The sequence below is a fragment of the Rhinoderma darwinii genome, chromosome 3 (assembly GCF_050947455.1).
Source record: "Rhinoderma darwinii isolate aRhiDar2 chromosome 3, aRhiDar2.hap1, whole genome shotgun sequence".
NCBI classification, from domain to species: Eukaryota; Metazoa; Chordata; class Amphibia; order Anura; family Rhinodermatidae; genus Rhinoderma; species Rhinoderma darwinii.
This window is the reverse complement of record NC_134689.1, coordinates 130,991,239-131,017,777: the sequence shown is the minus strand read 5'-3', so window position 1 is coordinate 131,017,777 and position 26,539 is coordinate 130,991,239. Positions and strand designations below refer to the sequence as shown.

The window sequence follows — 26,539 nt, the reverse complement described above, 5'->3', positions numbered from 1 at the left end:
CGGGCGTTTTTACGTTCATGTGCATGGGGCCTTCTTCTGACATTAGACTAAGTTCTAAACGTACTCAACCCTCGTCCGTTGCATTGGCACTTTTGATGGCTGTTCCAATCAGGTCACAAAAATTCTACAAAAATATTACTCAGATCAAGTTTGGCCCAAGAGCTGGGAATCTTGACCGTAACCTCTTACAAGAAGAGGCACGGTGAATTCACAGCTTGGGCACTCTTAGCCCTGTGGGGCTCAACGTAGGTTTCACCTTTGCAGCATTCCTCTGATGACAAATCCAGTAAATAACAATTAATATACTTCCCTCGGGTTTATAATATAGTTTTAGATACGTACCTTTCATTAGTTATTTTTCCTAACAGAGGTTTAAATCTGTGATATATATTTACATCACCTATTTACCATTCCATATCTATCTGAACCACCTTATTCTCACCACAGGAATATGATGGCCACCTTTTCTTTATTTTTCTTGGTTTATCCATTCAATTGTATTCATGTATTATTTATTTCCTACCTTGTTATGGACAGCCACGATAGATGCAATTAAATATGTGCGCTAAGTCTGCGCATCTGCGCAGTAACGGCATACTTTACAGTTCTCTGTGATACCTTAACTTCTGCACATGCGCTGGGGACACTTATGACACGGTTATGCTTGGAGTTCGGCATTCTTGAAACTAGCCGTTGACTACGTATCCTTTCTGCGCATGCGCCCAAGACACTGTCTCATTGGCCACCGTAATGGTATTACAATTGGTCCACCTGTGTGTCCATCACACAGCGAGGGGCTCGACTGTTTGCATCATCCTCATTGGCTGGATTTCCATCTGTTGTGCATGTCTAGTTTACTTAACACCAGGAAATCCGCGGTGCGCCGTCATTAGCCCCAGTACCCCTAAGGACGCTACATATGTAGCGAAACATGTCAGGGGGGCTCTTTTCAATTTTAAAAACGTGCCTTGTTGCTGGATTCATTTCCTGATTCATTTGTTGACATAGCTCAGCGTCCTGCAGCCGCTGGCGTTTCATATACTTGTTAATCAGTGCTTTGCACTACACACAATACAAGCATAGTCTTATAGGGTCACTTATCCAGAAGCATGCATGGTCATTTTTAATCATTTATGTGGTTCGTCTAGTCGCTTTCATAGCCTAAGATATCAACTATTTAAACGGTAGTTGGGACATAGGGTTTTTCTGCCGGTTGGCATCCATTCAGTATATATGTTGTTATAGTGCCCACCAACTACCAGGGTCTTTTATTTCCATTATTGTGCATGAAACTTTGTGATCATTTTTTATAAAAAATTTTGTGGGACATGAAGTCACACAAAAAAACAGTAATTCTGGCCGTTTAATTTATTTTATTGCGTTCACCCTGCAGGCTAAATAATGGTATATGGTAATAGTTCGGACTTTTATGGACGCGACGATACCAATTATGTTTTTGTTTTTTTATTGTGCTTGGGGGAAAATTGAAAAAGGGGGGCTTTTTTGAACTTTTTTTTATATATATATGAAAAAACAAAAACCCCACAGCTTTATTTTACTGTATTTACCTTCTTTTTTTTTTACTAGTCCCCCTAGGGGACTTGAACCAGCGATCGTTGGACCGCTTTGATGACTAACGTATTGCAGTATATCGTTATACGAACACTCTCCTATGAAGCCCCGCCAGAACCAGGGCTTCATAGGAGTACAAAGATGGCAGACCTGGGGGCCTTCATCAGGCCCCCAGGCTGCCATGCCAACCATCGGCACATCGCGTTCGTGTCGCATGTGGGTGGGTGGCGCTTCATAGTTACATCGGGTTGCCCCGTTTCCAAATACTTAGATGACGTGGTCGCTATTGACCGCAGTATCTAGGGGGTTAAACTAGCAGGATCACGCTTGACTGGGATCCCGCTCGTTACACTGCAGTGTTGACTGTAAGATACAGCCAACACACTCGTTCCATGGAGCGAGCTCAGCCCGTGATCCCGCTCCATACTCCCCCCACAAAACATGCCGGGGAGGAGTTAAACCATTTTTTGGAGGTAAAATCATTTCTACTTAAAGTTAAGATCACCAGTTATATAAGTCTTCAGCCATCTTTCTATCTCAAGTCAAAGTTATTATTTAGCTAGTTATTTGTTGTGACTGATCCTTCTCTTGTTGTTTTTCAAATGTAACAAGAAACGCCAAACATTAGTGATTGTCAACAAGCACCGTCTTTTGAATGGCAAATCTGACTAGCTATAAAGTGATACAGGGAACCAGGGGATGTATTGCTTTATAAGGATATTTACCCTTCAGGACTTTAGAAAAGCAGGGTAAAACCCACTATGGAATCATAGCTAGATTGGCTGTCACGCAGCTTTCCCAAAAATAGATTTAACAGAGCAACAAATTTAAAGCACACTGGTCCATTTTTTTCCCCATCCCTCCGTTTGAAGATGTGATGAAATGGAATGCAGTGAGGTGTATTGGATAACCAGGTGCTTAATTTTAAGGTTCACCGCTGTTTTGGACTGCCATTGGCTCACGTGATCTCCATTCTGACTCCCTGAATTCTACAGCACTGCTGTAGGGACCAGAAGTTAGTGTCTCAATGCAAGTCCCAGAGTGCCTCAATGTGAATCTTAGATGCTGTAGGATTTGGGTAGTTTAGAATGGAGATCATGTAACCCAAGGGTGGCCCAGAACAAAAGGTGGCTAACCTTGTTCCCACAATGCAGATTTGAATGTATTTTTTCAGCACAAACTAGGAACGGAACCTAAACCGAATATATAAATAAATGCCTTATAGATCTGCTCTCCTCAATCCAATTCTGGTTTTGGCTTAAAAAAAATCTGCACTGTGAGAACAAGGCCTAAAATAAGCACCACTTCATCATATTTTCAAATGAGGGTGCAGAACATTTTTCTTTGCAGGAGTGCTTTTTAAGAGAAACTCTTCGAGATCAGATAACTGGTAAACCAAAAACTTTTTTTTTAGTGATCCATACAAATAAAATTACCTTTTCAGAGGCATCTTGCTTGCGTGTGGAATCTCGGCCCCTCAGACTTTTTGCACTGATTCCCGATTCAGATGTCTGCATAATCAACTGTGTGGCTAGGAATTGCTGTCATACAGAACATTTTTAAAATGAGAAAGAAAAACACAAAAACAATGAAAACTATATATCCTACCGTTTTTAAATATTCATAACAGCTTACATGAAGGATGGTTATCACATTTCTCTTAGTTAATCACACTAGTAACCATACCTGGATCTGTTCCAGCACATCCCGCTGCATCTCTACAGCCATGTGGTAGACATCATGATCAGAACTGTTATACATTACAGCATTTTGGAACATAAGCATGATATCCCGCTGGAATTCTGCTGTACTCCGAATTAAACCAGTCTCAATATTTTTCTTTATAGTAGATAGGTCCATAGGCCTTTGAAATAAAAAAGGTTGCATATAATGCCAGTACTGCAGGAAATACTAATAATTCACTGTTTATGCGTAATTGAGTGAAAACTCCCAATCAATAGTGAAAAAAACCTTCAAAGTCCACCCACCTAAACGAGACAATTTTCTTCCCAATACATAATTACAAAGACATTCAAGAAGAGGCAAAAGAAAATAGTACAGTTTGGACTAAAGTGATTATTACCTTTGCACAATACTATGATAACCAGGAGCAATGTCATCTGTCACAGGCTGAAGGAAGACATTGGCATACCTGGACATAAAGGAAAGAAATCACCATATTATTTAGTCAATCAAAACATCCATAGGACTTTTGACCACTTGAGGAATAAGTGCTCATAATGAATGACCTTGGACCCAGTTCAGCTGCATCATTTAATAAATGGAAGATGATCAACACAGGAGACTGCTGTAAAAAGGTTGTCTTTGTATTGTAAATTTAATCTATATCTTTATTGTTTATTTTTAAGCTTGGATTCTAAGGCTGGGTTCAACACAGTGTTTTTTCAGGCAAAAAATCTGCCTCAAAATTTTGCTCTGCCTGCATGCCGATTTTCGCCCGCAGCCATTGAGCGCCGCGGGCAAAAAACGCTACGAGATACGCTTTCTCTGCCTCCCATTGATGTCAATGGGAGGTCAGAGAAGACAACGCCTGAAGATAGGGCAAGTCCCTTCTTTTTCCTGCGAGCCGTTTTTTCCGCTCGCGGGAAAAAAAAACGCTTCCGCCTCCCATTGAAATCAATGGGAGGCATTTTCGGCCGTTTTTTGACACGGTTTCTGCGTCCAAAAACTCTGTGTGAACTGACCCTAAGACATAAGGTTATTCAATAAGAGGTAAACTATTAAATATATACCGCCAAGGGAACAATTTTGGGTGATATATTTGTACTCAGAAAAACTAGATAAGGCTCATGGGTCATGATGTGATTGCACTATTGGAGAAGCAAGTTTATGAGGGCTGAATGAGAAGCCTTCATTTGTTTCACATATACTATCTTCACTTTCCTTACCTCATCTTCACAGAAAATGAAAAAAAATATACATAATTTTAAGAACAGGATCTTTTTGTACTCACTGAAAAATCTTTTTAGTAGCCTTCATTGGGGGACACAGAAAAATATGAGTACAGGCTGCTGCGGTTACTGGAAAGCGGACACTAAAAAATAAAGTTGGTTTTTCCCACGAAGGCTGTATCTAGACCCCGAGTTACTGCTCTTCCACACAACCGAGATCAGGCCTTGAAAAATTTCCCGACCCGACCACAGTACATGTGAACGGGACTCCTGGATTCATAGACATTTATGATGCTAGGAGACCCGGCCTCCCCACGGAACTGCTGTTGCATACTGAACAAAATGATACAGTACTGAACAGCAGTTCCGTGGAGAGGCAGGGACTCCTAGCATCATAAATACCTATGATGCCAGGAGTCCCGTTCACATGTACCGTAGTCGGGCCGGGAAATCCGGCTAACACATGGAACGTTAATGCAGTTAATCAGTTTGTGACTCAGCAGTAAAAGAAGCAACAGCAAAGTAGTAGTCAGAACACCAAAAAAACAACATTGCCAAAAAAGGTCAAAGAAAAAAAAAAATGCAGAAAATCTCATAGCATTGGGAGGGAGCTGTGTCCCTCAATGAGGGCTACGAGAAAGATTACAAACATATCCACTTTTCTTGGTTGCTTAATTCGGGTTCACAGGAATCCATGGGAAGTCCTAATACAGTCCCTAAGGAGGGGAAAAATAGAAATGTTTAGGTGGAATACTGAGCCACCGCTGCCTGTAGAACTTTACGACCAAAGCTCGCATCTGCCAATGCAAAGGTGTGCACTCCATAGAATGTGGCAAAGGTGTGGATGGAAGACCATGTAGCGGCCTGATAATGCACTGCCCAACGAGCACACACCAAACGGCCAGTGTGTGCCAAAATCCCGAATGGAGGCTACTATCCCTTCATCTTGTACGCCTCAGTGATGGCTGAACAGGTCCAATGGGATATAGACCATCCAGAATTATGAAGAGGGAGTCAGAGCGCCTTAAAGAAGGAGTGAAAGCCAGATACAGGTAGGGAGCACTCACGATATCCAGTTTATGGAGATCTCTCCCTGGGGTGACGAACAGAGTGGAAAGCGGAGACAACTTTCGGAAGGACAGGAGGTACTAGGCGTAGAGCCACTTTGGCGCGGTGAGGGATCAGAATACTAGATCAACAGAAAGTCACCAACTCAAGAGACCCATCTGATGAAGACCACTTTCCAGGAGGCAAGACGCAGGGAGGCATCTCAAAGAACGCAGACTGAAGAGCATCCAACACAAGTTTGAGGGTTCAAGGGGTACTGGAGGGCTGTATGAGGGGAATGAGTGCACGATCCCCTGGAGAAAAGCCTTGATATGGAACTTGAAAGAAAGAGGAGACTGAAAAAGAAGGGACAAGGTAGAGACCTGACCATTCAAGGAACTGAGCAACCCTGCATCCAAGCCAGACCGTAGAAAGTTAAGGCTAGTAGAGATCAAAAAACCATGGGAGAGACCCATTCTTCCTCACACCTCCAAAACAGGCTTTCAAGGTACAGTGGTAAATGCAGGAAGAGGGAGTCTTTTTTACCTTGATCATGGTACAGATGACTTGGTCTGACAGAGCTTTGGTTTTCTGAACGGCCTTCAACAACGATGCCGTGACTGTTAATTCGTGCGGAAGCGTGAACCTTAAGAGAGAAGATCTGGGCGATCGGGTAGGCGCCAAGAGGCGTCCGCAACAAGGTTGACCACGTCTGTATACCAGGAACGTCTGGGAGCGACCAGGATGACTAGAACCCCTGCCGCCTTAATCTTCTTAAGAATTTGTGGTAGAAGAGGTGAGGAAGAGAGAAGGGTCCAAGGAATCGCTGGAGCATCTGTTGCGAATGCGAGAGGATCGCTAGCTCTGGTGACGAACTGCGGCACCTTGTGCAGTAATAAAAAAAAACAATTGTTGCGCTCTACCAGTATCCTCGATGAACAAGGAAATATGGAGGCCAAGTTGTCCCTACCGTTTGAGGAATAAATGGCAGTGCCCGCTGGCAAAGAGGAAACCTACACTCTAAGTGCACTCAGATCTTCCTATATAGAGGTCTTTACCGTTCAGCAAAATACATAATGTGGTGAGGTCGACATCCAGAGTACACAAACCAATGGCAGATTTGGGCCCAGCTACTCCCGACTGAGGTAGTCACCTACCCAATTTTCGAACCTGGGAATGTGGACTGCGGAGATGGCCGGGACATGGTTTTCCACCCAGCAAAGGATCTGGGCTGCTTTCTTCATGGCGGCTCTCCTATGGGTGAAGCAAGTCACGGCCATGGTATTGTCCGTCTCAACCCAGAACGTATTCTCAGTGAAGGTCTCCTGCCAATGGAAGATAGCAGAGTTCCAGGATGTTGATGGGCATGTGGGACTTCAGAGAGTTCTAGCAGCCCATTCCTTTGTGGCGGAAAACCCATCCATTCAAGATTGTTGGCGTCTGTGGTCCGTACCAGCCAATGAACTGAGAGAAAGGAGCGACCCTTTTGAATCAGGGGACAGTAAACCCACCACAAAAGGGCTCGGTGAAACTGGCCTTTTGTGATGAATGGAACGGTCCAAGGAAACGGGGGGGGGGGGGGGGGGAAGGGTCGGACGGACTTGTCCAATTTGGAGAGGATGGTTGTCTGGAGTGGTCCGGAATGTAATTGGGCAAAAGATACTGACTTCCATGGATGCTACCATCTTGCCCAAGATGAGGAAAAGGAGGAGAAGAGAAGTCGAACACCTCAGGGATCGGACTCTGGTTTGGAGGGCCACTCGTCTTCAGAGGACACACGCTGTTGAATAGCATTCCCAGGAAGAGAATACGTTTGAAGAGAATACGTTTGACTGGCTGATGATCCAACCGAAGCGAGTGAGGGTGTCTCTAGTGATCTGAGACTCCAGATTTTGGTCTGCAGAGGGAGCCTTGATGAGGAAGTCGACCACAACTTGATCATAGAAGAGCCATCACGGCTGCAATGATCTTGGTGAAGACATGAAAAGCCGCGGTAAACTCAAAGGGAAGGGCAACAAAATGGAAATGAGATGCAATGCGGAGAAAATGCTGGTGTGCAGAGGCATGCGTAGAGCAGGCGCCTGAGCCGAAATATGTGCCAAGGGGAGCATGCTCCACAAAAGGCCCAGCTAAAACATCCATCTTGAGAAAGGAAAGTAATCGAGTGCACCTTCTGCTGCCTTTGGGATCCAAGGGGGACGGGAGAGAGGGAAACACTAACTCAACCACCGGAAGGGTTAAAATGCAAAAAGGTGCCGCCACACTGGAGGAGGGGGAAGGGAGACCCAATTAGTTGTTTGGGAAAATAGAGGACCTTTCCCCTGCTTGATTGTATAGCTGGTCACCTCACTGCTATGTGCCACACTCTGGGAGGTGGTCAGTCAGTCCTGTTTCTACCTCTGAGTAACAGGGCAGCCAGAAACTGGCCAGTTCTCAACACCAGTGGCAGCGAGTGAGGGGGGGGGGCAGATGCTGGGAAATCCCTCTGTGTTACCCAATCTAAAAAGAAAAGAAGTAGTTAAAAAGAAAAAAAATGTAAATAATATTTTTATTTGCCTCCTACGGACACTAAGAAAAAACTGATTAGCTCAGAGTCTCTAGGCTCGGTATATCCTGCATGGGAGGAGCTAACTTTCTTTCTTTTTGTCAGCCTCCTAGAGGCAGCATCCTATACTCATGATTTCCTGTGGTTGCCACGATCCAATAAAGTGACAGAGGAAAGAAAGTTTAAAGCAGCAGAGAAAAACTTGTTTAAGACACAGGCATGCAATCACCATGAAACAATATAACAGATCCAGACCTGTGATTGGCTGCCGCTCTCCACACCAACATAATAGCTTTTTTCCAAATTTTCTGAGCCTGTATTGCCTCTTGATCTTCACTGCAGACCGAACTGAAATTATAGTGAAGTGTTATTTTAAAAAGACAGAACAAAATCATATCTGCCAATATTATTTCTATAAATATTCAAAGATGTACATAAGTTCACTTACAACTGAGAGGATGCTGGACTGCTAGGAATAGAATCAGCAAGCGTGTGGGACTGAAGCGGAGCATTATGAATACTGAACCCATCATCGCTCTCACTGATAGGAGGTTCATTATCCATTTCAGACAGATATTCCTCCCCAGCTTCTTCTTCCTTGGGCTCTTCAGGACTGCCAACCTCACTTGTGACATCATCCTCTTCCTCTTCTTCCTCTCCTTGAGAGTCCTGGATAGAAGTATTTGCATAACTTTCCTTCCATGTAGAAAGCTACATATTAAACATTTTCAAAAAACTGTAGGATAGAAAAGTTACCTTATTCTGATTGGCAGCTGGAGGTTCTGATTTTGTTGGGTCTGAAAAGAGGAGAAATACAGGTAGAATATTCCAAATTAATCACCTAATCCTCCTATTAACCCAATTTTTCTAAATCTCATTTATAACCCCAATCCTAGTATGTGCATTTCTATTGCACTCAGTGAACAACAGTTAGCGACGAACCTTCCGGTGATGGTATCCCTTTTTCTTCTTCATTAGAAAAAGCTCCACTCTGAGAAGTTTCACACTGTGGCTCCTGGATGCAAGAGGAAAAAAAAATATTACAATTTGACAAATATAATTTATATGGATCTACAATACACACAACTTTATAAAATGTACCTCCATTTTCACTTGGTGATCAGACACTTCCTCCTCCTCTTCTTCTTTAATGGATTCTTTTACACCAGTTTCACTCAGCTCTTCTTCAGGGATTTCCTGCTGAAAGGTTGAATGTGAAGTGACGGATGCCCCCTCTGACTGGGCAGGTTCCAACTCTGGTTCAGAAGGTTCTGCTTTTATATCAGTTAGCTCCATGATATTCATTATTGTATCTGGATCCTTGGGCACTGGAATAAGAGACTTTGGAAGGGTCTCTTGTTTCACTGTGTGTTCCTGAACAGCCTGGTCCCAGGGCCCACCAAGTGCTTGGGGGTCATCATTCTCTTCACAAAATGAAAGGGCTGCCTCAACTGCAGCTACATCCAGTACTTCAGGATGATCATCAACCTTATCAAAGAAAACATTTCATTACAAAGCAATATATGCATTACTTCATTTAGTTAACATAGCGTTTATTTCAAATTATGCAAATCATTTTTAAGGACTATAAACAATAATATTTGAATGACTAAAGTAACAAATGAATGGGGTTTTCTGGGATTTGTGGCATTTGTTGGGAACCTGCGAGATATCCAGAAAGAAAACCCTTCCTAGTATACTTGTATAAATAGTTTGCCACTGTCCCTCACCACCACGGACATGACAATCACATGATCACATAGTCTTATGGCTTAAAGGGAATGTGTTGCCAGAAAAACATGTGTTTTTTTTAAAAATTAAACATTTAGTGTGTGGGTGATTAAACATTGTTCAAATTTTTTTTATTTTTTTCGCGAGTCAGGAAATATAAATTTTTTCTAATTTATAATACTACCCATTTTTGGTCACTAGATGGAGCTAGTTCCCAAAATTGCAGCATTGCAACATTGGGTTAAAAGCCCTCGCTCTAGTGAGATCTCAGCATCCCCCCCTCCTTTATCCTGGCTAGTGCCGGGATAAACGAGGGGTTTGAAAGGTTTAACCTCCTACACTGTGTGTCGCCATTTTTTGAGGTAACCCACAGTGTAGTAGGTTTACATACAGTAGTAAACACACACAAACACTAACATACATTGAAATCTCTTACCTGCTCCTGCCGCCGCGGCTCCCTCCGGCCCGTCCGCTCCCTTTGCTGCCGCTGTTCCATGTGCACAAGTCCGGAAGCCGCGACCGGAAGTAGTAATATTACTGTCCGGCCGCGACTTCCGGTCCACAGGAAAATGGCGCCGGACGGCGCCAATTTCGAATAGGACTGTGTGGGAGCGGCGCATGCGCAGTTCCCACACAGACGCCGTACACGGCAGTCAATGGGACGGGAGCCGTTCGCAGTCCCTATGGGACTGTGGCTGCCGTATTCCATGTCTGTGTGTGTCGTTAATCGACACACACAGAAATGGAACAAAAAATGGCAGCCCCCATAGGGAAGAAAAAGTGTAAAAATAAGAAACAGTAAAACACAAACACACAAATGAAAATAAACGTTTTTATTAAAGCACTAACATCTTTAACATATAAAAAAATTATTTGTGATGACACTGTTCCTTTAAAGGGTAACTAAACTTTTTTTTTTTTTAATGAAAGTTTTGACATGTCAGAAGTTTTTTTTTGTTTTTTTTTTTGGTGGGGGGGCCACCGATTGCTAAAACGAAGCAGCAGAAGTGTTCGAGTGAGCGCTGTGACACTTAAGTTTCTGAATGGCATTCCTCAGAAAGCCGAGAGAGCGGTGCACGGACTCAGACTTTCTATTGAGCCTGTACATCGCTCGCTCGGCTTTCCGTGGGAAAAAGCTGTATGTGGACACCACTAAAATCGATTAGATGATGTGGTCATGTGACTGTCGACGTCAGCAAACCACTATTTTGTACACATAGCTGCAAGTTACCAGTGGCAGAGGACAGTAGCTGAATTTTTTATAAATATATTGTTACGTTTTCTCTCTTTAAGTGTATGATTACCCCTAATTGCTATATTTACCCTTCGGAAAGTTAATTCACACTGACTGACCGCATACAAAATTTTGTTCCTGTAAAAATTCTCCATCTCCTAAATGAATTAAAAAAGAAAATCAGGAAAGTCCCATGCTTACCTTGTCTTCAATTATTGCAATGATATCACCAACAGTTTCAAAGTCTAACTCTTCTCCAGTGTAAGATACAGCAATGTCCATTTTATCTGTTAGATCCAGGTCTCCCTTGCTGTCAGAAGACTCATCCTTGGATTGTGTGCTGCTATCTCCATTTCCCAGGCAATCCTTGTTGATAGAATCTATAATCATAGAAATGTCACTGCTGTCCATTGACACAGTAACTGTGTGTGGATCAGAAGTACTTTCATTGTCATCCTGCTGGGTCACTAGAAGGACAAATCAAAACTGCTTTATGTATTCTGAAATATTATGTGAAGACAAATATATGTTTAAATATGTGAAGACAAATATATGTTTAGATACATTTTAAATTATCTAAGTTTAACCTTATGACGTGAACTTCAAAAAGGTAGCCACCTTTCATGAAACAATGTGCATATAATGAATTTAAGATTTAGAAACGCTTAATGCATGCATGAAACCCAAGGCAGAAGTTACCTGGGACAGCTGCAGCCATTGGAAGTGCTGACATCATAATAATAGTAGCCTGGGACTCTATTGGGGTCAGCAAAGATTTAGACGAAGATTCGCTTGTAGCAGCAGAGAAGGAAGCGAGAGGTGCAGCGAAGTGTGCAGGACCAGCTTCTAGAAGCCGGGACAGAGTGGGAGCACCTAGTAGGGTAAGAATAGGAAGGGACACAACACAACACAACAAGAGGAGGCCGGAAACAGGAAAAGGTAATGGAGTAAAAAAAAGAATCAAAAAGGAGTAGTGTAGGAAAAAGGTGTTGACATAACCATAAATAAGACGAAAAGACCAAGTAACAGAAGAGAAAGGAATCAACAGAAAATCTTTTTTTTTTTTTTCTTTTTTTTTTAAACGTAATATCTCGTGAGCCAGACAAACAGTATCTGGTAAGTATTGGCTTGCCCATTTGTCAAGACTACAATTTAAGACTGCATACCTGATGCTGCCGGAGATGCTGGAATTGTGCCTGCAACAGGGTGCAGTTCAGCTCCATGAAGACTTGGAAGTACTCCAACATCCATTAAGACACCAGAACCAGTAATGTTATTAGTTCCTAAATTTATTTCACCTTCATTGACCTGTGGAAAAAGAAAGAGAAATGGCAAGAAACTTGACTATGGCAGATTTTACCTCCCTTGGGAAGACTTTGGGTTGTGTTGGGGCACCCTCTGTGAGAACCAGGGAGGGGTTCCATACCAGCCGGGGACTTGTGGGCAACAGACTGCCTTTCTTCAGGAGCTCCGATAACAGCGGGGAGGGGGGTGGAGTTGCTTTCTGTCCCACCATCTTTTTCTGGGGAGAGTCTTCCATCACAGGGGTCAACGGGGACTCCAAGGGGGCAGGAGGAGGAGGGGTGTCAGGAATACCAATGAAGGAGGAGGAGACTGGGGTGTTTGGTAAAGACCCCACACTTACCTACAAATAAAGTCATAATTTTGTAAACATATAAGAGCTAATGAAATGCGAAACCTCAAAAGTCAAACCTATATCTAAAAGCACAAGAGTGGAAGAATTAAACATACCCCCATGTTTCCCTCCTCTGTGCTATTTGGTGTCAGGTCTCCTAAACCAAACTCTCCTCCTGGAGATGAAGCTCCAACAGATGAGCGAACTACAGTGCTTGAACTTCTGCGAGGAATATTCTTAGCTGCCTGCCGAACTGAAAAAGATAGATAACATGCAATGTAAAATGCGTATACAAATGTCAAAAATATTTTAATATCTTTATATGTGTGAGCCTAAAACTGCTTAATATCTACTACCATGGATATGTGTAACTGGAGCTTACAGAACTGCTGTAACAGCAGCCTACAGAGGGGGGGGTGGCTATTCTATTCTAAGTCTTCTGGTTTATGACTTTGCATTCAGCGGTTACAAAGGCGGACGTGACAAAACTTGATGACATTGTATTTCTTTTAGAGAAGGATATATACTAAGATGAAATTGGAATTCTGTAGGTTACCATATGTAGAATGTATATGTGTGCAAGTTTTGAGGGTAACACCTACTCTCATTTTCTTATAAATAAAGATGGACCCACCCCTAGGGCAGACTGTTTTGAACACTGACGCTGCATGTCATGGTCTCTCTCCGGCTGGCCTCTCTCAAATCCACCAGTGCGAGAGCATTAATTAATTTGGAACTCAGATAAATGCAGATAATGTCCAAAGTTAAAGGAACAGTGTCATCACAATAGAGAGAAGAGGCTGCTGATAAAAATAAAATCAAAAGCAATTCATAGGTACCCTGGTCGTTGTCTTGGTGACGAGTCCCTCTTCTTCCTCCAGTCCGACCTTTCTGTATGACGCGGCAGTCCATGTGGCTGCTGCAGCCTGTGATCGGCTGCAGAGGCGGTCACGTGGGATGAAGAGTCATCCCTGGAGGCCGGCCTTCTGACGTCATCCAGACTTGTGTGACCGCCACTACAGCCTGTCCCAGGAGGCCGGACAGGAGGAAAATGCAGGAAGTATGAACTGATGATTTTTTTTATTTTTTATTTCATACATTGTATTTTGCGAGCGCCGAGAATGGTCATTCTTCAGCGCTAGTCACTGTCCAGGGTGCTGAAAGAGTTACCGCTGATCAGTGCAGCCCATTAACTCTTTCAGCACCCTGTACAGTGACTAGCGCTGAACAACCCTGCTCTTTCAGCACCCTGGACAGTACCATGCTTTATTAAAAACGTTTATATTCATTTGTGTGTTTGTGTTTTACTTTTTCTTATTTTTCCACTTTTTCTTCCCTATGGGGGCTGCCATTTTTTGTTCCATTTCTGTCTGTGTCGATTAACGACACATACAGATATGGAATACGGCAGCCACAGTCCCATAGGGACTGCGAACGGCTCCCGTCCCATTGACTTCAGTGTACGGCGTCTGTGTGGGAACTGCGCATGCGCCGCTCCCACACAGTCCAATTCGAAATTGGCGCCGTCCGGCGCCATTTTCCTGTGGACCGGAAGTCGCGGCCGGACAGTAATATTACTACTTCCGGTCGCGGCTTCCGGATTTGTGCACTTGGACCAGCGGCAGCAAACGGAGCGGACGGGCCGGAGGGAGCCGCGGCGGCAGGAGCAGGTAAGAGATTTCAATGTATGTTCGTGTTTGTGTGTGTTTACTACTGTATGTAAACCTACTACACTGTGTGTTAGCTCAAAAAATGGCGACACACAGCGTAGGAGGTTACACCGTTCAAACCCCTCGTTTATCCCGGCACTAGCCAGGATAAAGGAGGGGGGGATGCTGAGAGCTCACTAGAGCGAGGGCTTTTAACCCAATGTTGCAATGCTGAAATTTTGGGAATAGCTCCATCTAGTGACCAAAAATGGGTAGTATTATAAATTAGAATTAATTTATAATATTTCCTGACTATTTCCTGACTCGTGAAAAAAATAAAAAAAATTTGAACAATGTTTAATCACCCACACACTAAATGTTTAATTTTTAAAAAAAAAACATGTTTTTCTGGCAACACATTCCCTTTAAGGGACAGACTAAATTCTGCAGCGACACAAACTATAACATCGAAGAACGTGACACATTGCCTTTATTTCTCTATTAAAACCCTGCATTGGATGGGGGGGGGGGGGGGGGAGTCAAAACCCAGTCACTAACAGACATTAATGTAAATGAGGAGAAGAGAGTGGGATGCGGGGAGTGTCTGTGCATAGATACACAGACTTGAAAGCCTAATAGCTGAAAAAATACAGATGAGGGACAACTTGATAAGCTCTGTAATCTTGCTTAAAGGGAATGTGTTGCCAGAAAAACATGTTTTTTTTTTTTTAATTAAACATTTAGTGTATGGGTGATTAAACATTGTTCAAATTTTTTTTATTTTTTTCACGAGTCAGGAAATATTATAAATTAATTCTAATTTATAATATTACCCATTTCTGGTCACTAGATGGAGCTATTCCCAAAATTGCAGAATTGCAAAATTGGGTAAAAAGCCCTCGCTCTAGTGAGCTCTCAGCATCCCCCCCCTCCTTTATCCTGGCTAGTGCCGGGATAAACGAGGGGTTTGAACGGTGTAACCTCCTACACTGTGTGTCGCCATTTTTTGAGCTAACACACAGTGTAGTAGGTTTACATACAGTAGTAAACGTACACAAACACGAACATACATATAAATCTCTTACCTGCTCCTGCCGCCGCGGCTCCCTCCGGCCCGTCCGCTCCGTCTGCTGCCGCTGGTCCAAGTGCACAAGTCCGGAAGCCGCGACCGGAAGTAGTAATATTACTGTCCGGCCGCGACTTCCGGTCCACAGGAAAATGGCGCCGGACGGCGCCAATTTCAAATTGGACTGTGTGGGAGCGGCGCATGCGCAGTTCCCACACAGACGCCGTACACACAAGTGAATGGGACGGGAGCCGTTCGCAGTCCCTATGGGACTGTGGCTGCCGTATTCCATGTCTGTATGTGTCGTTAATCGACACATACAGAAATGGAACAAAAAATGGCAGCCCCCATAGGGAAGACAAACACACAAATAAATATAAACGTTTTTAATAAAGCACTAACATCTTTAACATATAAAAAAATAATTTGTGATGACACTGTTCCTTTAAAGAGGTTATCCAGGATTTAAAAAAATAGGTGGCCTATCCTTAGATAGGTGGAGATCTGTCTCTCAGCTCATCCACCAGTCAGTTGTTTAAAGTGGCAGCAGCGCCTGTGCGAGCACTGCAGCCTCTTCATATTTTACATCAGGATTCAGTCTGGTCTGTACTTCCACAAGCTCTTATTTTCGAAGCGGCTATGTATACTATTGCAGAATTGTCCCATTTAAGTGAATAAGACAATGCTGTAATACCAAGCACAGCCGCTACAAAGTTACAGCATATGCAAATACAAACCAGAATGAAACAATGGAAATAATGAAGAGACTGCAGTGCTCACACAAGCGCTGCTGCCAATTCAAACAGCTGATCGGTGGGGGTGCCGAGAATCAGATCTCCACCTATCTAATGTTGAAGGCCTATCCCAAGGATAGGCCATCAATTTTTAAATCATTAATTACTCCTTTAACTGTGGCTGTGAGCTATGAAATACTGGCTTTTATATGCAAATGGCCAGGAAGCTACAAGCAAGAAATAGCTGCAGAGGGAAGAAAAAACTTTCCCAACATGTATATTTTCCGGACTTAACCTTTGGAGGGAAGGTCTGATGTTGCCCTAGAAATATTTGTTAAATGCACATTAAGAAAATGAACGGAATGTTTTACAGCCCAACCTTGATAAGCAGCATCTGTTGCTTTCCTCTTCATCTCTGCTTCTTCCTCTTCCTGTTTCTTCTTGCTAGAAGGGGAGTAGAAAAAAAAATATGCTGGTGAACAGAGTAAGAATGTGTGCTGGTTAAGTCATAAGAGAAAGAGATAAAAGAAAGACTAAAACAGAAAATAAAACACACGCCATAATATCGTTCCACAGTTCCTCCAATTTACTGTCCATGTGGCCAATGTGAATCAGCTCTGCTTCCTTCTTAAGTTTTCTATAAAAAAAAAAAAAAAAGAGAAGAAAAAACCTCTTACTACATAATAATACAATGTATACCATTTTATCTCTTTAAAAGGGGTTTCTGATACTTTCTTAACATGAAACTGCCCTTTCAGCTTCCTTCCCATTACATTTGCAAAAGATACATAGCACACGTGAATGGTGTTGTCCAATACTTCACATCTGCCTAAGGCCTCCGTTCCGTCAGAGCTTTCCGTCAGAACGGAGCCCTGATTGACACAAACGGAAACCATAGGTTTCCTTTTCCATCACTATTGATTTCAATGATAACGGATTCGGTGCCAATGGTTTCCATTGTGAAATCAATGCCGATGGAAACCTACGGTTTCCGTTTGCATCAGTCAGGGCTCCAGTCTGATGGAAAGATCCTGACGCAGATGTGAACGAAGCCTTAACTTGATGTGTTACGACTGACTAAATAAAAAAGAAACTAAAAATGCAAAATATTCACCTATACTTGTCTTGTGTTTCTTTAATCATCTTCTTCAATTCCTCAATCCTTTCCGCTGTCAATTTACGTACAATTACATCTTCAACTGTCTCTACAACTTCTCCTCGTTCGCCTCGTTTCCGTCTTTAAAAAAAAAAAATAAACAATTATTGCTAAAAGGTAAATCTTATAATAGATCTCATCAAAATTAAGGTACACAGAATACATTGTCAAATCATCAAGTATGAGAGGTGTTAGATTAGTAATGCATGAGAACATGAACAAACAAAAACATAAAAAACACAGATTTCCATTACAAACAAGAAAACAATAAAAAGACAAGTCAGAAAAACGATGCAGTCTAAATAGAGAAATTCCCATGGAAGATTGAGAGGACCAGTAGACAGGTAGGTATTTAGCGAATAAAACAATGACATCATCAGGAACTAATGGCTAGTGTGTGGGTTGGCTATCATATCTTGGTAAATTTGTCCGGGCATCCTCGAGCTTCATATGCAAGGTTAAAAAGGGGATATTGGCATTAACCACGGCGATCCACGCCTGTAAAGTAGGAACCTTCGGATGCTTCCAACGTGTGAGAATGGTTTTCTTAACATAAAACAGGAGTAATAACACCAAGTGATCTAGAAGCCAGAGTGTACAAGTTCCCCACCTACCAGAAGTAAACAGACCCTAGGATTTAACATTTGTGGGAGGCCCACTTTAAGTTTAATCTACTTCATGATTTCTGCCTTAGGCCTAGTGCACACTTCAGTCTTTTTCTTCAGGGTGCTAGCCGTTTTTCTGACGGCTAGCACCCCGACCCATTCATTTCAATGGGGCCATGCAAACTTCAGTTTTTTTTTACGGTCCCGTTGCTCCGTTCCGACAAAAGTAGAGCATGTCCTACTTTGGTCCGAGATTCCGTGACCGTGAGGCCCATGCAAGTCAATTGGGCCGTCAAAAAAACTGAAGGCACACGGAAGGTATCCGTGTGTGACGGAGTCGTTGCCTAGCAACGGCCAGAAGTACATTACAGATATATTACACTAATTGGCAGCCACTTGTCTCGATCAATCACTGATAGAGAGAAGAGGCTGCTGATAAAAATAAAAAGCAATTCATAGGTACCCTGGTCGTTGTCTTGGTGACGAGATCCTCTTCTTCCTCCAGTCCGACCTTTCTGTATGACGCGGCAGTCCATGTGGCTGCTGCAGCCTGTGATCGGCTGCAGAGGCGGTCACGTGGGATGAAGAGTCATCCCTGGAGGCCGGCCTTCTGACGTCATCCAGACTTGTGTGACCGCCACTACAGCCTGTCCCAGGAGGCCGGACAGGGGGAAAATGCAGGAAGTATGAACTGATGATTTTTTTTATTTTTTATTTCATTAATTGTATTTTGCGAGCGCCGAGAATGGTCATTCTTCAGTGCTAGTCACTGTCCAGGGTGCTGAAAGAGTTACCGCTGATCAGTGCAGCCCATTAACTCTTTCAGCACCCTGTACAGTGACTAGCGCTGAACAACCCTGCTCTTTCAGCACCCTGGACAGTACCATGCTCGGCGCTCGGAAACACTGAGTGCACACGGAAATCACACAGCCGCTAAAACGGGCTCACGGACCCTTCAAAAACAGCCGTGAAAACGGTGATAGAAGTGTGCACGAGGCCTAAGGATGATCAGACACTCCCAAAACATATGCAAAAAAAGAGCTATCAGCTCCAAGACAACGAGGGCATGTAGGAGAGGCTGATCTTCCCATTCTATACAATTTAACAGGAGTATAATAGATTTGATGAAAGAATTTCACCTGAATAAGGCGGTCCCTGGCCGATATTAAAGGACCAGTCAGAGTCCAAGAACTCCACTTTATCCTCAGCTAATGTGGAAGGGAGAGTCTGCAACAACCGATCCATCGCTGTAGTAAGTTTATTAGAGGAAACACTCAACAGTTCTTTATAGAACAATGACAGAGGTTTACCCAATCCTCCAGAGGGGACGTTTGACATTATAGGTCCTCAGTACAGAACAGAAGTAGAGACCTTTTCAATACGGTTAAAGGGATGGTGTCACGAAAAAATTTTTTTTATATGTTATTGCTTTTAGTATGTAATTAAAATACATTTTATTTATTTGTGTTGTACTTTTTTTTTTACTTTCTTTTACTTCTCTATGGGGGCTGCCATTTTTTTTTTTCATCTCTGTATGTGTCGATTAACGACACATATAGAGATGGAATACGGCACATACATCCCCATAGAGAATGCGAACGGGAGCCGTTCCATTCACTACAGCGTACGCCACTCCCACACAGACCAAAACGAAGGTTTTCGGCAGAGCGACATCCGGCGCCATTTTCATGGGGACCGGAAGCCGCGGCGGGACAGTAAGACGACTACTTCCGGTCGCGGCTTCTGGCCATATGTTCAGACTAGGAGCGGAGGCAGCAGCGGCGGCGACAGCGGCAGGAGCAGTTAAGTTATGTTTGTGTATGTGATATGTGTGTATGTTCGTGTTATACTGTGTGATTACCAATGTATCTAATCCTCCTACACTGTGCATTCACTCAAAAAATGGCGGCACACAGTGTAGGAGGTTTGAACATTCAATCCCCTCCTTTCTCCTGGCACTAGCCAGGATAAAGGAGGGGGGATTGTTTGAGGACGCTAGATCGAGTGTGTCTTCTCAAATTTTGCAGCATAAAGCAATGAGGTTGCTTTACCACATGCCAATGCTGCAATTTTTGGAATTGCTCCCTCTAGTGACCAGCACATGGAAATGTTATAAATTAGAATCTAATTTATAATATTTCCTGACTTGTGAAAAAATTAAAAAAAATTAGAACAATGTGTAATCATTTATATACTAACTATATAACTTTAAAAAAAAAAAAATGTTTCTAGCGACACATTCCCTTTAAGGTAGTTTTTATCGGAATTAATAGAGACTATCCCGGAGGGGGGGGGGGGCAATCTATAAAGAGCATATACCAGAGCTCTAAAAGAGCAAAATAGCTAAGTCTCCAGATCCGTACAGGGATTCGTATGCCTATTGTGTAAACTACCACCAAACATATACCAACTGGCTAGCCAGGAAGTAAAGATAAAGATTTGAAAGGGCCAACCCTCCCTTGCCAATTGGTAATTGTAGAGTACTACGTGCAAGACGAGGAGTTCCACCCGCCCAAATAGAGGATCAAACATCCCTATACACAGAGGAGTACAATGAGAGAGGCAACCATATAGGGGAGTTCTAGTAGAGAAAGAAATTTAGGGAGGGATTTCTTCTTAAAGAGATTAATACGACCCGTAACTGTAATAGAAAGGTGCTTCCATCTATCAATATCAATTTTGAGTCTCTGTACCAGGTAGAGCTAGGCAATGAATCGAATAATAATCGAAATCAAAATTCAGTGGAATAACCAAGACGTCATCTTGCGAATTTCGGTTTAACTGATTATAAAAACACCATGGAGTATAAAAAGTAATTTCTTTACAGCGATGAAGGTAGCCCTTTTCTTTTGCAGATCGACTGAAAAGTCAAGGAAGAAGGAGACACCGGTTCCATCAACCGTAATGGGACCTTTTTGTCTCGCCAGAGAGAGAATCTGGTCGGGGTCTCAGCAGTTGAGGAGGCGCATGAGGAAGTGCCGCTGTGGCAGCTCCAGGAAGGGGTCTCATGGGGACCCGATGAGCCCGCTCGACCACAAAGGCAGAGGACAATGCCGCTTCACCAAATACCTCCTTGAGCCATTGTTCAGCAAATTTCTACGGGCACTGGCCCTCCAGTTTTTCGGGCAACCCGATTATTCTGAAATTGTTGCGGCGTAGTCTCTTCTCCAAATCATCTGGCTTGGACTGCCAGGCCGCTCCCACTGCAGCCAGGGAATTCACTTTGGCAGCAATAGAAGGTATGCAGTCCTCCACTTCCGAGATGCGACCCTCCGCATCCGACACACGGTCTCTGAGGGCCTGAAAATCATGTCGGAGAAGACCTATGTCAACTCTCACCTCCTCGATTTTCCCTGTCAGGATAGCTTGGCAGCCAGTTATGGCCTGTAGAAGCTGGGCAGATACTTGCTGGAGAGTCAGCTCAGGTTCGGTCTCGGTCTCCAGCTGCAAAAGAGGTTCCTAGGAAGCAGCCAACGATGCAGCATGCGACACGCCGGCGCCATTTTGGGCGGGTTGGCACACAAAGCACTCCAGGGCTAATGTTGATTGTGATGGACCGATTTTTACCATTTTCATACACGGAGATAGGGACGAGGACTGGTAAGTACGTCAGGCGTAGTGAGCAAAGCAAAGTTAGGCGTACAGAAGGTATCAGGATAGCAGTAAGGAGTCTGGACAGCTGGAGCTCAGCCGAGATGCGTGTGCTCACATCGATGGCCAGGCCACGCCCCCCAGTAAGATATTTTTAATTAAGACTAATTGCAGTTGCTGGTTTTTGTTTTTTTTGTTGTAGATGAATTGCAGCAATAAAAATTGTTGCAAAGGTGTACATACTAATCCTTGCATGTAGAGGAATATATTTCCCAGATAATATACCTTGAGTAATGCATATTACTCAAAGTAGAGGTACACTTTCACTAACCTCTCGACAATCAGCTGTTGTCACCTGGGGTAGTCGTGTCTGGCCAGACATCTCCTATGAAGCAGTCACTGCCAGGGTAATGAAGCAATACATTGTGCTCAGTCATTTAAGTAATTGGTCATCCATGTAATGCATGAGCCAGGTCCAGAAGAGCATCTCTCCGTTCTGTCCCGAGTGCCTCCATATGGACAGGTATGGTCTTCAAAAGACAATCCCCTTAAAGCTAGAATCAAACTGAAGTACATGGCTAACAATTAGTGAATATCTAACTTACATTGGAATTCCCCATTATAATTATTCATTGGAGGGTCCTACAGAATAGGTTTTGGACTGCATAGAAGTGCTAGTTATGGTCTGCAGGTGAGACAGGCAGATATACTAGTCCTTCTCAATGAATTAGAATATCAAAAAATGTATTTCAGTAATTCAATTCAAAAAGTGAAACTCATATTATATAGATTCATTACACAAAGTGTGATCTATTTCCAGCATTTTTTTATTTTAATGTTGAAGATTATGGCTAACAGTTAATGAAAACCCAAAATTTAGTCTCTCAGTAAATTTCAATAATAAATAAGCCCAATTTCAAAAATGATTTTTATTTATTATTCTACTTTTCTGAGACACTAAATTTCTGGTTTTCATTAACGGTTAGCCATAATCATAAACATTAAAAGAAAAAAATGCTGGAAATAGATCACTCGGTGTGTAATGAATCTATATAATATAGGAGTTTCACTTTTTGAATTTAATTACTGAAATAAATTAACTATTTGATGATATTCTAATTCATTGAGAGGGACTAGTACATGTTCTTGTGGAGATCTGTCTGTGTCGTATACACAGACTTCAATTGCCGTTGGACCATAGAATTACAAGCTGCCAGAATTTTTGGTCCACTAAACTAAGCTGTGTTTATTATTCTTTTTTTTTGTGTGTGTTTTTGGAGATAGAAGGGGGGGGGTGGTGTGGTATCTCCAAAGTTGGTGTTGTTTAAATCAGGGCTACCCTAAAAAAAATATAGGTAAGGAATCTCTTGATATTTCGTTTTTGCCCTAAGTTTAGCATATGCCGAACGTATACATAGGGCCCATGCACCCAGTATTTATATATTTTAGTTTTACTGTATAGAAAAGTATAGCTGCTACACTTTCCTATACAGTAAAAAAACATACTGCGCAGTACATAGTTGTTGTTTTTTTACAATGTAAGTTAGTGGGCAAAAAATGCCACAGTATGCCTATCAAGAGGTATACATCACAAAAATAATTAAGAAAAACACCTTTGAAACAAAATTATCTTACTCACGAATGTATACTCACTTTGGGGTCTCTGTGGTTTCCAAAAGCTCAGAATATTGTGAGGCACAATGCTATAGAGAAAAAACAAATTAACAGTGACAATGCTTCATGAAACAAAACTTACATCTTTAACTTTGATACTGAAATAACAGCATACAGTATGTAGAATGTTAATCTTAGTGCAGAGAGCAAAACAGTTTATAAAATCTATGTTTACATTTTTATTTCTTTACAATAAATAGCCTAAAATAGTCCATAACTACTCCATGATGAGGATTAAAAGCCTATCTGGAAAGGCACTTTTGTTAGAAGTGATCATATACTAATCTTTCATACTGCACGTCTTTCTCTGGCTGCAACACGATTTGATTTAGCAATGTAATTGACTCATTTTGTGTTTATTTTAATGTTATACTGGGTTCAGGATACAAATGAAAAATAAATTAAGCAATATTTGTAATTTTTTTTAATGAACTTTCACCACTGTTGAGGCATATGTGGCACCATGTTCTTACTGTTGAGACTATTGATGCAGGATGCATCGTAAATTCGATACGGTTTCGATACTGTGCACTCCCAAACGGTTCGATAGCGTTGTTTCATGTATTTCGATACTAAGCTGTGCGGCCGCACAGCTTAGCATTGTAATAGATGAATGTATGATTACAATGTATGTGTAATACAGCCATTGCCCCGCTCCGGAGTACTGACAAGTGCGCTCGGTCAGCATGAGGTGATGCGGCCGGCGCTGCACTGATGAGCAGCGGCACTGAAGACAGAACATGGCGGACGCACTGCAAAACACCCCCATGTTCTGTCTTCAGTGCCTGCGCTCATTAGTGCAGCGCCGGCCGCATCACCTCATGCTGACCGCGCGCACTTGTTGTATTACACAGCCGCATGCCCCGCTTATAACGGCGGAGGTCAGAGAAACCTCTCATCTCCGCAACTATTCTCCTGAATGCTGCGATCACAGCTGACTGCAGCATTCAGGGGAAAGTGAGAAGGAGGGGAGGCCCCTGGATCGCGTCACAGGGAATTCCTGTGACGCGATCGAGGGCCATACCATATATGGCCAGACAGCCATTGATGGACCCGAGGGCTGTCTGACAATATTTCCTGTTATTAGGGCATACTTAGGTATGTCCTAACAACTGCCTGTGTACTATATGTACACAGGCTAATGTACTGGCATATATCTGATATATGCCAGTACATTAAAGTTTTAAAATAATACACACACCTTTTTTACAATAAACATTAAAATAAGTCTCAATACATAAAATATACACATATTTGGTATGGTCGTGGCCGTAATAACCTGCACAACAAATTTTTTTGCTTCATTTATGATGTGTACGCTGTAAAAAAAAACAAAAAACGACTTTCACTTATTAATGTGAGGCGCGAGGTGTGATGAATTTAACCTCCATGTGCCTCAGATTAATAGTAATCAACCCCATCATGTACCTTACATATTAACCCATTATGACTGAGAAACATGATGGGGTTAATTACTATTAATGTGAGGCACATTCAAAATGAATCACACCTCGCGCCCAAATTCTGGTATCGCGACTACCCTAGTTGAGACTACAGTAAAAAAACGTTTGAGAAACCCCTCTGTACAGTCAATCCAATGCAGGGGAAAAATACATTTCTGCACTACCACTAGATTACAGAAACTCGCTAATAGTCACTTTAACCGTGTTTGACTCCTTCCCTATATTTTATATATTATACAACAAAATCATCTTACTTTTTGGGAAAACCAGTCAGGAGGACGCCCAGGTTCTGCAAAAGGTTTGATGGCTCGACTCACAGACACCCTAAAACAATGGGGGAAATAAAAAAAAGTGTCTATAAGTTCTTTAATTGCCATTTTGAACTTGGATATAGTAATAATGAGAATGGATTGCTAAAATTATTTGTTTACGATAGATTTTCATATGCAATAGATGTGATTTCTGCATAATGCTGGAAGAACACTACACTGTGCCCAAGGAAAACAGCAAGATTTCATTCAACTTGTAATTCAGAGAGCAGAACTCAGCGAGAAACAATGATGGTTATTTACATGCTGCACTTCCATCAAGATAGCTGTACCTATGGACATGATCCACACATATAAATCAATGGAAGTATAACACCTTTTGTTACTTGAACTGAAATTGCACTGAATTTTACTTTGACAAACCTAAAAAAAATAAATTATATATATATATATATATATATATACATACACACATACACACTCTGTAAGCTGGAAACCTAACTAGTGCTGGTTGGTAATTTCTCCTAGACACAATATACAACTGGATACGGAACAACTGGATGACACCTGACATGGATAAAGCTATACCTCCCATAGGTGGTGTCAGGAGTCTGGGAAAGCTGAATGACAACTAATATGAATGAATTGTAGTCCCATAAAGGGTATAGAGTCTGGAATTGCTGGGTGGCAATAAATATGGGTAAAGTTATACCTCTCAAAGAGGGTGTCAGGAGGAAAACTGTGTGTCAAGTAATACTGGTATAATGACACCTTCTGTAGAGGTTGTCAGGAGACAGGGAAAGCTGTGTGACAACCTGTCAGGAACTGAATCACCCGACAGATGAGGACATTGAATGTATGTTGACAGGTGACTTTTTCATTTATTCTATTTAGCTGGAAATGTCATGTGACATGATGGCGATGACTGTTTACTCTCCCATGAAGAAGCCTATCACAACAAGCCCAGTATATGGCAGGGCTCACTCACCAGTTCTGGTCGCCACTGCGCATAACGGAGGAGGCGAGACACAGCTTTTCCCGGATAGACCATGGCTCCGTGGGACCAATGCTCAGCAGCTTGTGTTCTTATTTGTAATAGAGAAAGAAATACGTTATCAGCCAGACACAAGGACCGCGAGCACCCGGAACAGCGCTGAGTTTGTGTCGTGTAGAAACCATGAAATACATTCTCTGTAACAAGTGTGCGCTCTCATATGTGAGTAAAAAAACGACAATTCCTCGGTACTTACTGCCAGTCGCCATTTTCTCCCATACAATAGAGTGAGAGAAACGCGACGTTGCTCTGTGATGACGTAACTGCAGATCACGCTCGGGAATTCTGGACGTTGTAGGCCTGGGTCTGTGATATGTGTGTATACGTATCATTTTCTGTCCATAGTATTGAGAAAGATGACACGGCAAATAATAGATATGTATTTAACAATAGTTTATTGTTTATTGTGTTAAAAGTCTATAATAAACGAAAAAAAAAAAATCTATATATATATAAACTTTTTAACCCCTTGGAGACACCGCCAATTTAAATTTTTTCATTTCTGTTTCTACATTGTCGCATTCCAGGAGCCATAACTTTTTCATTTTTCAATTGACATAGCCATATGAGGGCTTGTTTTTGTCGTTTTTATGGTACAAAT

At 42.3% G+C, this 26,539-nt stretch overlaps 2 protein-coding genes across 6 annotated transcripts in view; one reads left to right on the top strand and one right to left on the bottom strand.

Annotated features, from left to right (window-relative positions):
* BRD8 (bromodomain containing 8) overlaps positions 1-26,241 on the bottom strand; it is a 115,682-nt gene extending 89,441 nt beyond the window's left edge. Inside the window, exons 1-20 of one of the 4 annotated variants that reach the window (XM_075856747.1) lie at positions 26,135-26,241; positions 25,873-25,969; positions 24,870-24,939; positions 23,132-23,181; positions 17,241-17,363; positions 16,683-16,763; positions 16,506-16,570; positions 12,794-12,930; positions 12,468-12,686; positions 12,208-12,349; positions 11,741-11,914; positions 11,243-11,508; positions 9,178-9,564; positions 9,019-9,091; positions 8,833-8,873; positions 8,525-8,745; positions 8,332-8,424; positions 3,656-3,724; positions 3,259-3,436; positions 3,009-3,113 (exon numbers count right to left, since the gene is read on the bottom strand). In XM_075856747.1, the coding sequence (XP_075712862.1) occupies positions 3,009-3,113; positions 3,259-3,436; positions 3,656-3,724; positions 8,332-8,424; positions 8,525-8,745; positions 8,833-8,873; positions 9,019-9,091; positions 9,178-9,564; positions 11,243-11,508; positions 11,741-11,914; positions 12,208-12,349; positions 12,468-12,686; positions 12,794-12,930; positions 16,506-16,570; positions 16,683-16,763; positions 17,241-17,363; positions 23,132-23,181; positions 24,870-24,939; positions 25,873-25,969; positions 26,135-26,147 (2,604 nt within the window). In that variant the 5' untranslated portion in view covers positions 26,148-26,241. The remainder of the gene's footprint in view (positions 1-3,008; positions 3,114-3,258; positions 3,437-3,655; positions 3,725-8,331; positions 8,425-8,524; positions 8,746-8,832; positions 8,874-9,018; positions 9,092-9,177; positions 9,565-11,242; positions 11,509-11,740; positions 11,915-12,207; positions 12,350-12,467; positions 12,687-12,793; positions 12,931-16,505; positions 16,571-16,682; positions 16,764-17,240; positions 17,364-23,131; positions 23,182-24,869; positions 24,940-25,872; positions 25,970-26,134) is intronic. The other 3 variants (XM_075856748.1, XM_075856749.1, XM_075856750.1) reach the window with 3 other exon arrangements.
* The window catches only part of KIF20A (kinesin family member 20A), a 42,722-nt gene continuing 42,102 nt past the window's right edge, over positions 25,920-26,539 (top strand). For both annotated transcript variants that reach the window (XM_075856755.1, XM_075856754.1), the window contains exon 1: positions 25,920-26,100. The gene's annotated coding sequence lies outside the window, so the exon portion shown is untranslated. The remainder of the gene's footprint in view (positions 26,101-26,539) is intronic.